General features: G+C 35.1%; 2 protein-coding genes and 1 pseudogene across 2 annotated transcripts; 1 reads left to right on the top strand and 2 right to left on the bottom strand.

Annotated features, from left to right (window-relative positions):
* The first annotated feature begins 741 nt into the window (after positions 1-741).
* Positions 742-3,128, top strand: LOC120140849 (pentatricopeptide repeat-containing protein At5g39680-like). Its single transcript, XM_039155845.1, is given in 6 exon segments — positions 742-1,241; positions 1,244-1,356; positions 1,359-1,476; positions 1,479-1,622; positions 1,625-2,246; positions 2,248-3,128. Coding segments are annotated over 6 exon segments (2,097 nt in total). The 5' UTR covers positions 742-832; the 3' UTR covers positions 2,939-3,128.
* On the bottom strand, positions 3,118-3,867 carry LOC120140850 (annotated as a pseudogene).
* Positions 3,868-7,038: 3,171 nt separating this feature from the next.
* LOC120140900 (cyclic dof factor 2-like) lies at positions 7,039-9,808 on the bottom strand. Its single transcript, XM_039155900.1, has 2 exons — positions 9,471-9,808; positions 7,039-8,394 (listed from the first exon to the last, which is right to left on the bottom strand). Exons 1-2 carry the CDS (start codon positions 9,675-9,677, stop codon positions 7,054-7,056), a joined length of 1,548 nt encoding a protein of 515 aa, XP_039011831.1. The 5' UTR covers positions 9,678-9,808; the 3' UTR covers positions 7,039-7,053.
* Between the last annotated feature and the right edge of the window lie 1,337 nt (positions 9,809-11,145).

Raw genomic sequence — 11,145 nt, 5'->3', positions numbered from 1 at the left:
AAAAGAAAAAGGAAATCAACCATCATCGTTCAAAGAAAGAAAAAGGCAGAGAAGAAGAAGTGGGGATTGGAGGAGGAAGGTGTTGATGGCAGAAGAAAGGGTAGGGTTTTGGTTATTATTATAAGAGAAAAAAGGGTTTCACAAATGGGGGTTGTGAGAGCAATAATGGGGCATGCTTTTACACAATGAAGCTTTGAAAGTGAGTGACAGGGGTTGTGGTTGTCCATTAGGGTATAAGAGGGAAAGTGAGTAACTGACAGCAATGGATGGGACTTTGCATGGAGGGTGATTCAACCAAGAGTTCTAAGCCTTAAACATCTGTCTTTTTCATTACTAGTCTGACTCGTTTTTTCTTCTTCTGAGTTCTTGTTATCTACTGTCGTTTAATATAGTTCAGATTTTGCAGTGTACTAATTTTACACAGTGAATAAATTACTAGAGAAATTGATGGCAATATTATCGGACTAATACTTTTTTCTATTAAAATAGTATCTAAATAGAATTATTAATTAAAATAACACTCTTCTCATAAAAGTTCGTCATGAAAATTAACTTCCAAAAGGCATATTTTAGAAGATTGTCTTTGGATAGGTAAAGAAATATATAGATAAAAAATCTTTAATAAATTATAGATATGATGAAAAGAATTAAAATACATAGGCTCTTTTGCTGGCCCAACTGAAGGAAATTTGCACTTATCCTGGTTTGGGAATCTGGGCTTAGGTGTTGGGTGGAAACGGAAAACTCATCTCCTGACTCCTGCCCCATGGATCTCATGGAAAACCTGAAAGGAAGAAGACCGGTGCTATAGCAGAAACAAACGGAAAAGAAAATGCGCGGTCTAAAATCAGCAAGGAACCAAGTGGTGCTAGCTTTATTCAAACCAACGAGGTTTATCCGCCTTAACCACGTAACTAAGCTCCTAAAAGTTTCAGCTGATACGAAAAACTTAATATTAGGCAAATTAATCCATTCCCATTTGCTCGTAGTCAACCAAACCTCCTTAGGATCTAGCATACAGCCTTTAAACTCCTTGATCAATCTCTATGTAAAATGTAACCAAATTTCAAGTGCCCGGAAAGTGTTTGAGAGAATGCCCGAGAGAAATTTGGTTTCATGGTGTTCCCTTATGGCAGGGTATTTGCAAACTGGGTTTTCATTGGAAGTGTTAAAGTTGTTCGAAAATATGATTTTGGTGGATCGTTTGAAGCCTAATGAGTATGTTTTCGCGGTTGTTTTTCGGCTTGTTCCGACAGTGGGAAGACATTAGAGGGTAGACAGTGTCATGGTTATGTGGTCAAGTCGGGGTTAGTTTTTAATCAATATGTTAAGAATGCACTGATAAATATGTATTCAAAGTTTTTGATGTTGAAGGAGCTATGCGGGTTTTTAGTCTAGTTCCTGGTTATGATGTTTATTCGTATAATTCAGTTCTAAGTGGACTCTTGCAACAAGGGTTCTTGAATGAAGCGGTTAAAGTTTGGATAGGATGATGGGAGATGTTGTGAAGTGGGATAGTGTAACTTATGTGACTGTCTTTGGACTGTGTGCTTGTCTTAAGGATTTGAACTTGGGTTTACAAGTGTATTGTAGGATTGTGAAAAGCAATCTTGAGTTTGATGTTTTGTTAATAGCGCAATCATTAATATGTATGGGAAATGCGGAGAGTTTTTTAATTCTAGGAAAGCTTTTGATGGGTTGAAAGTTAGGAATGTGGTTGTATGGACTGGAATCATGGCTGCATACTTCCAAAACGGATGTTTCGAAGAAGCACTGAATTTGTTTTCTGAGATGAAACTTGATGACATTTCACCCAATGAGTTTACTTTCGCAGTTATGTTGAACTCTACTGCAGGATTGTCTGTACTAAGACATGGAGACATACTATATGGGGAAATTGTAAAGTCAGGTTTTATGGACCATGTTATTGTTGGAAATGCTTTGATTAACATGTATGCAAAGTGTGGCAACATTGAAGCAGCAAGTGAAGTTTTCTCAGATATGATTTATCGAGACTGCATTACTTGGAATGTGATGATATGCGGGTATTCTCATCATGGGCTAGGAAATGAAGCTATGGCTGCGTTTCATGACATGTTGGCTGTTGGAGAATGTCCAAACTATGTTACTTTTGTGGGGGTTCTTTCTGCTTGTAGTCACCTTGGTCTCGTAAAAGAAGGTTTATATTACTTGAACCAATTCATGAAAACGGTCGGAGTTGAACCTGGGTTGGAGCACTACACATGTTGTTGCACTCCTGAGCAAGGCTGGACTTCTTGACGAGGCTGAGAAATTTTTGAGGTCTATGCCAGTAAGATGCGACGTTGTTGCATGGCGTACATTGCTTAGTTCTTGTCATGTACATCGGAATTATGGTTTTGGGAGGCGTATAGCAGAATTTGTGTTGGAGATGGACCCTAATGATGTGGGAACATATACACTATTATCTAATATTTATGCGAAAGCAAAGAGGTGGGATGGAGTAGTGAAGATCCGAAAATTGATGAGAGAGAGAAATATCAAGAAAGAACCCGGTGTGAGCTGGATTGAGATAAGAAACGTTACCCATGTTTTTGTTTCGGATGACTGTCAACACCCAGAGTCAATTCAAATTTATGAGAAAGTAAAAGAAGTTTTAGCAAGGATCAAGCCACTGGGATATATACCAGATGTTGCTGCTGTGTTGCATGATGTGGAGGAAGAGCAGAAGGAAGACTCTCTTAGTTATCACAGCGAGAAATTGGCCATTGTATATGGCCTCATGCATTCTCCCTTTAAGGCACCTATTCGCGTGTTTAAAAACCTTAGAATGTGTGAAGATTGCCACTCGGCTACAAAACTTATTTCTAAGCTCACAAACAGGATGATCATCGTGAGAGATGCAAATCGCTTCCACAGTTTTCGGAATGGATGCTGTTCGTGTGCAGATTACTGGTGATAGAATCACTGACTATTTGCTTTTGGATGAATGGAGAACAAACTTTGCATGTTCTAGAGCGTAAAGGGAATGGATTCAACTCCTATCTCCAGGACAGCCGGGGATCAATTATACTCATTCTTTGTACCTGGATCTCTGTAAGTATTTCAATGGATGTTCTTAAAATAGCTTAGAGCTGCCTTTATTACAATTCCAACCCTAAGAAATGAAAAATGAAAACAGTGTATATGAATGTTATTAGATTGATTCAGAAAAAGTGTTCTCCATTAATTTTACAAATTCCTGAAAATCTGTTCTGCCATCTCTATTTACATCAAAGTTGTTGATCATTTTGTTGCAATTCTCAATCTTTAGACCTTCCTTTAAACCCAGAATACAGAGAACTCTCTGCAACTCTTGTGCATCAATAAACCCATCTTTGTTCACATCAAACACATCAAAAGCTTCCTTCAACTCTTCAAAGCTTGGCTCTTCGTCAAACAGCCTGGAAAGCTCATCAGAACCAAATGATTCATTTAGCCCCTCACTTTCTCGGCTGCAAAAAATCCCCAAATTTCCCATCAACTTCTCCACATCTTTTCTGCGAACTGTCACACAATCTTCCTTGTTATGAAATGAGGCTTCTTCGGTTGAACACTCAAAATTCTGGGTTTTCTGCCAGTCTGATGATGTCTTTGAGCTGCCATGTTTGGATTGTGGAAAGACCAATAACTTGGGAAGAAACTTTTAAAGCTGTCATAACATGTCAAGCTAAGAAACAACAAGATCATACTGATATCAATGAATGGAAATAGGCTATAGTTTGAGTTTACTGATGACGCCTCCATTTTGTAAGAACAAGAAGAAGAAGAAGAAAAGTAGAACTATTTGATTGTGAGATATGTAGAAGAAAGTGTTGAAGAATGAATGAATGAATGAATTTGGATGGAAAGGTGAGGATTGGGATTGGAGTATTTGAAGCCGTCTTCTTCTTATTTGCATGGAATGTGTCTGGTTGTTGCTTGGAACCTACCGCTATCCCATCGTGTAGGAAATGGTCTTTGTCAATGGGCATTTTGTTGTCTTTTTGGGACGACGAAGTTTCTTGGAAGCGAAGACTGATGCGTGTAATAGGCGGTTGTTGCATTTGCGTTTTCCACTACCCATTGACTACTTCTGGGATTATTGGTTTTCTTTTATGACTTTGGACAGCATATTTAATAATAAAAAATATTTAATTGAATTTAATTATAAAATATATACGCATTAAAATATATTTCTAAAAAAAGTAGATTTGTTCTAGTCAAACCTCTAACTTTAAACATTTATAAAAAAAAATTATAACGACTAAACTCTTGAATATGCCTATTGGATTGAATCGGAAGATATTTTGAATTTGAATACATCTTCAAATTATTGGTATATGCTCATCATGCTTTATGTTAATAAAATTATTACAAATAGCGATACAAATTATGTAATAATATGATGTGAAATAAATAATATTAATATTATATTTAAATAAAATAATGATTTAGCTTTAAAAGGTAGAAAGAATTATAAACAAATTAAAAAGAAAAAAAATTAATTTCATTCTAAATAATGATTTTGTGAGATGTGATATAATATTAATTTATCATTTATGACACGTTATATTATTACATAAAACACACCAATGTCACTATAATTAACAATTTTTAAATAATTTTATCATTATGGATATAATTAGTAAATAATGATAGTAGGGGATATAATTAAAAAGTTTAAAAGTTTACAGACTAATTTAGAATGAGAATCAATAGTTTGGAGATGAAATTAGAATATTAAAAGATTTGGAGGTCAATTTAAAATGAGAGACATATTTGAGGATAAAATTAAAAATTAAAAATGTATTATACAAAAATAAAAATAAAACCATAAAGTAATGTTACCATCATTAAATAAAATAAAATATTACGTCAGTAGTTTTGTTAAGTTTTAACAACGGATATCAAAATGAAAATAAACTAAATGTTAACGATAAAAAAAAACTTTGGATACTAAAATGAAATAAAAGTAATGATTTAGATACTAAATGTGTAATTTATCCTAAAATAAAACTCTTCTTTATAATATAATATTAGAAGCTTAGTGTTCACTTTAAATCCCAAATCTCAATGAGTAGTTAACAGTACTTTTGTAAAGAATTAAACAAAACAAAAAGTTAATTGTTTAGAGCTTTGTGTAAAATTATTATATGAACAAATAAGGTCGAATCATTATTAATCTCTCTCATATTGGTCATTTATTAAGAAGATGCTCATCCATGCCCCTCAAAGCTTATGCTTAAAAACATATGCTAAAAAGATAGCATATATGTATATGTATGTATGCACATAGGGATACATAAAAAAAATTATGTATTAAATTAAAATTTTAAGGAGTGTGAAATTATAGAATTTTAAGAATATAAAACTAGATCATCAATAAATAATATAAAAAAAAACCTACATTTATAAATAATTGAAATTTTAAAGGTACGATCGGATCTTTCGCTCCATCCTTGCATGCATGTAGGTTAGCTATTGTCAAAATCATATACTAGGCTTGTGGCTATGAATTATGCAGATAGTTGACGAGGGAAATGAGCCACATGAATTGGTTTAGTTTGATTATGATGGGACAACATGAGGTGTAAATCATGCAATATCAGATACCACAATCCAAAATATCTATTGGCATCCAACATTTACATTACCTGAACCCAATGTTAAGGTTCATGTAGTCAACCTTAATAAATTAGAATAAAAATACAAACTTAATTCAGTTGGTTTATACAATCATCTTTTAAGACGAAAAATCTTCCCCGAACCATAACATGTTCTGTGCAGAAAAAGAAGTAGAAGATTTACTTGATAAGATTAAGGCAAAGAGGCAGGCAGAAACAGAGAAGACCAAGAGTACAAATAGCATCACGTGGTTTGGGTCCCATAACCAGTTCATGGCTCAAATGGAAACCAAAATTTGAAGAAAAATAAACATCGAAATATCTCCATGTGTGTTTGCTGGTCTCGGCTTTAATCTCTTAAAACATGATTAAACTTATTAGTTTGATTTTGACAGACAACAATCCAAGTAAAATAAATTCAGTAATTTTGTAAAGAAAAACATTTGATGTTACATGATAAGATTGCTGTAGTAGACATACATCAATGCTTTTAAGACTCGTTTCAAAGGCTATATTAAACACGAATAAAACATAAATACACGAGTTTAAATACGATGATATTGATATGAGAAAACACGATATAAATACACATATTGCTGAAAAGGTATTATTAGTGATTGGAGGAAAAGAAAAAGAAAAGAAAGCAACCACAGATAAGAAAAGAAGCAGAACTTTATGATGAACTTTCTACCTTTTAGGTGCTAGTTGTTTGGATTCTATAGTTATGGAAAGGGAAAGATTCTTGGACTTTTCTGATTAGAATTTATCATCTGTCAAAAAGGGCCTACATGGACCTTTATGTGCCTTCCAAGTTGCACACACACACACATATATATATATGATTCTTGAAATACATGAAAAACATATGAATAGACGCGTACACGTACTGAATATTTACATTCGAGTTCAAGAAATATAAGCAGCAAATGATAATGGCAATGATGATGGATTCTGCATCAGTTCATGAGAATCAAAGAATCTGCTTCTAGATCTTCAGAGAAGCAAGTACAGATTTAAGGAAGATTTGAAAGAAACTTGAGTTCCCAAATTTATTTAAATACAATAGAGGGATTTATGGTACAGAAACTTACTTGGTCCTACCTCTCACCATCTTATTTATATATATTATGTACAGAACTCTGCAAATCATCTAACTGAAAAACCCTGCTCATACCATCAATGGAAAGAAAAGGAATTCCAAGAACAAAATTAAATCGAAAAAGGAAAAGGGAAAGAAAAATCAGTTTCTACTTAAGCTAAAAACTCTGCCTTCAAACCATATGATTGACTCTTCCTTTTGTTCTCAGTTTGCATACTTTGAGAGTTGGTTATATAGAGGGGGATGGTGAATCAAATATGACCAAGCGGCTAACAAAGTGGGACAGGATTCGTATAGTAATTAAGCAATTAAAAGTCATAATTTGCAAGATTATGAGCTCTCGTGGAAGTTTATTGACCTCGACAATGCTGCTGGATTTGCCTGCAAGACTGGAGAGGTTTCAGGAACCTGAGCCCTTTCATCGCCCTTTGATTGAAATGCTTTGAAGAGTCCTCTGCCTCCTACTGAATCAGATTTGTCATTCTTAATGCCAAGTGTTGCCCATATAGAACTCTTTGCTGCTTCTCCAGGATCATCGATCCTCAATGTTTTTGGAATCCAAAGGCTTCTCTCAGCATTATTTTCCTTTACTGGCTCCTCTTCTCCAGAGTTGCTTGGTTTGCTCATGTTCTCATCTCGTGAATGTTTTCCCAAGGTAGGGGAATCGGGACCGGAGCTTGGGACTGATTGCTTTGGAGTAGAAGGCTGAGGCTGCCAAGGGGAGTTCCAAGTGCCTGGTACGTTACAACCCCAGTAAGCAGCTGCAGGATAGAATGGCATTGGAAAGCAGCCTGGAGGGCAGAAAGCAGGTGGAGGTACAGGAGAGCTCCATTGAGCTCCGCTCCATGGGTAAGGCCAAATCGCCCCGGGATAGCAGGGCATCTGAGGTGGAAAACCCTTGCAATTCTGCATCATTTGATCTTGCGACCCAGCTTTACCTGCCTCATCCTTTGAACTCAGGACAGATGACCCATTTGAACACTCAACCCCGTTTTCTCCACCTCTATAAGAAACGGGAATTTTTAACTCCTTAGGCTTATGAAATCCATTCTGAGTGGTATTATGCATTGTTTTATCTGCAAGGTTCAAAACAGAAGCCATTGATTCATAGAGGGGTGTGTCCGAGCCAAAGGTCAGAACTGTACCATTAGCTTCTAGTGCCGGATGGTGAACTCCATTAGGAATCTGAGCACGAGCATTCTGCAGAGCTTCAGAGACATTTATGTGCCGGTACTGAGAAGCTGAACTCTTGTTCTTGCGACGTCCAGCACCCACGGGCACATTTCTCATAGTCCCACCAGCTGTCCAGTATCTCTGGCAGTTCTTGCAAAAGTGTCGGGGTTGATTGACATTGTAATTGTTGTAATAACAAAATTTGGTGTCCATGCTGTTGCAGCGGGGGCATGGAAGAATTTTAGTAGGTTTCTTCAAGGTTTTGTCTTGTGGATTACTTGTCTCACTTTGATCTTCTTCTGTTTGTGAAGTTTTTAAAGCAGGGCTCTCCTTCTCGACGGAAGGTGTTTTAGTGTTGTCACTAGCTCCGGAGGTTGCCTCCAGATTTGTAGACTCTACAGAAGTAACCAGAGGAGCACTATCATCATGTTCAGATCCGTCCTCCTTTCTATCTCCAACTTCATGTTCAACGTCTGTTGTTTTATCTCCCGCAGTGTCCTGAATAATTCGGAGGAAGTAAAATCAGCAGGAGAACTAAAAGGAGTTGAAAGGACATGATAATCGTACATAACTAGAAAATACAAATCATATGAAACTAACTGCATTTTGTTGCCATTTTCTTGCATTTTCTACTTAGAGAATCAGTTTCACACCGATAACAACCACGTTCTAACAGCTATAAAAGAAATCATCACAGCAGAGAAGTTGCTTAAGAACTTAGGAATCTATCGGATGTAACGTATCGCGATGTAACCGACACAAATAATATACAAGAAAAAGAAGAATTTTTAATAGGGCTAAGAACCAGTTAAAACTGGTTGTAACTTTCTTGTCTGATTCCAGGAAGATTGAGCTTTTACTATATCAGAGAGCGTAACATAAAATACGTCTTCGACATGGTCAGGAACAGGGACGAAAGCTAAAAGTAACAAGGAGCAGATTTTGATTTTTGCTTAGACTTTTATTGTTGTGATCCTAAATCCTAATCATAGCCGACAACCCTCATGAAATTAAGTGAAAAGAGATCCAGATAACATCTCTCGCAATTCACAAGCTATAATGAAAGCACTCAACCAGATGAATGAAGCTAAACTACCAATTTCAAAGAAGCTAGCCAGAAAATTTTCCATGAGAAAAGGAAAGTGGTGAAGCCCTGAATGAGATTCCAAAACCATTTTCCAGATAGATGGGGAAAAACAATTGAATACAAAGAATATCCAGGAAAAAAAAATTATAATTCAGCAGTTAGGCAGCAAGCTACTTTATAAACACAGCCAACCAAACTAACCTAAAAGCAGTTAACCAGGATTTTATCATGAATAATTGGATTATGCTTGAGAAAATACACCCAGAGAAGCCAATCCCAACTTTAAAAAAAACACAAGTTTACTTAAACCAAGATCCAAAATTTAACCAATCTTCTAATACTCAACACAATTTAACATTCAGGAAGCAACCATTTGTATAGCAAAAACGAAGAATCAAAGACCAACCCTTTTTTCCTTTCTATATTCGAAACAAAGGGTGTTCTTCAAAATTCCCAAAAGAAGAAATTAAAATAGAAATTTCCTGACCTTTTCAGCTTCTTCTCTTTCTTCCCCTTTATTTTCCTTTGGTGAAGAATTTGTAGAACAACAATGATCTTGATTAATATCATCATTGTTGGTGTTTTCATCACCACAAGTAGTACACAAGTCATCTGCTGCTACTTTGGGAGATTTCTCGGGCAAAGGGATCATTTTCCCAAACAATTTGATCGCCGGATCTTTTGGTTCCGACATTTTCTGTTTTCTCTCTCTGTATCTTTTTTTTTTGCCTCCCTAAATCCTTTGGCCAACACAAAACTAAAAAACTGAAGCTTTCTAGAGAGAGAGAGTTTTGTAGCAAAAGCTGACTGCTTTCATACAAACTTTTATTGTCATCAGAAAATTAAAATTAAAAAAAAATAATCTCAATGATCGAAAATATTTTATAATATACGATTTTAATAATTTTATTTTTATTTACGAAAATAACCAACAAATTCACAACACAGAAGTCAAATTCGCAACGCGAAGTCAAATTCGCAACGCGAATTGTAAATCGCAACGCGAATTTGTAAATCGCAACAGAAGTCAAATTCGTAAATTCCAAATTCGCAACAAAAGTCAAATTCGCAAAGCGCGTTTATTTTCGCAACGAATTTTATTTTATTTTCGAATTCGAAACACAATAATAATTTCGCAATAAATGTAAACAATATTATCGTATAACTTAAAACCCTAAATCACAACTCATCTCATTCCATCTCTCACTCTTTACGGCGAAATCCGTCCCATCTGCGCGAAATCGTCCCCATCTCCGGTGAAATCTGTCTATCTCATCTCTCAGAGCAACCCTCACAACCATTTATGGTCATAAATGGAAAATCAACCACCGAGGGTTAGTTTTTTTAATCTCTTATTTTTATTTTGAAATTTTGTATTATTATTAGATTTTTCTTATATTGATGATAAATTTACTGGTAATTTCAATATATATAGATTAATCATTTCACTGAGATTGCTTAGTAAATTCATTCGGTTGCTGCCAATACTACTAAATTGTTTAGTCTTTAACCCTGTGAAGTTAGTATTTATCTTTGTTTTGTCTTTTTGTTGAAGAAATGCAATTCATTCAAGTTTCAATTTGCAGAAGAATAGTTTTGAAACTTAAATTCGCAACACGAAAATGAAAATCGCAACGCGAAAATGAAAATCGCAACGCGGTTTTAGTTCCGCGTTGCGATTTTCATCTTCGCGTTGTGAATTTAAGTTTCAGAAACTACTCTTATTCTGCAAATTGAAACTTGAATGAATTGCATTACTTTAACCAAAAAATAAAGACAAATATTAACTTCACAGTGTTACTAATTTAAGTTTCAAGAATAAACTACTACTCTTTATGTTGTCCTTGAACCTGCACTAAACTTATATGTTGTCCTTTTATGTTTATATAAGTGCTTACTTCTGGAATGTTATCTAATGCATTTTGTGAATTATGATGGAATAATGACTTGGGTGAATACCGTGCTAGTTTGAAACATATTTGGCTTTGTTTTCACTGTTTAATATCATGTATGTTTATAGTGTATAATTTGTAGTTTTTGGTATATCTAACTTGTATGTTTAATGTTTTTGTATAAAAAAATTTCGACTCAATTGACCTTAAGGAATAAATTAAGCCTAGCAACAAAAATTGCGTCGACGCTTACACCCCTACAAAGAAAAT

This window comes from Hibiscus syriacus, unplaced genomic scaffold (assembly GCF_006381635.1).
Source record: "Hibiscus syriacus cultivar Baekdansim isolate YM2019G1 unplaced genomic scaffold, ASM638163v2 tig00110788_pilon, whole genome shotgun sequence".
NCBI classification, from domain to species: domain Eukaryota; kingdom Viridiplantae; phylum Streptophyta; class Magnoliopsida; order Malvales; family Malvaceae; genus Hibiscus; species Hibiscus syriacus.
The sequence above is the reverse complement of the archived record's forward strand: the minus strand, read 5'-3'. Positions and strand labels throughout refer to the sequence as shown.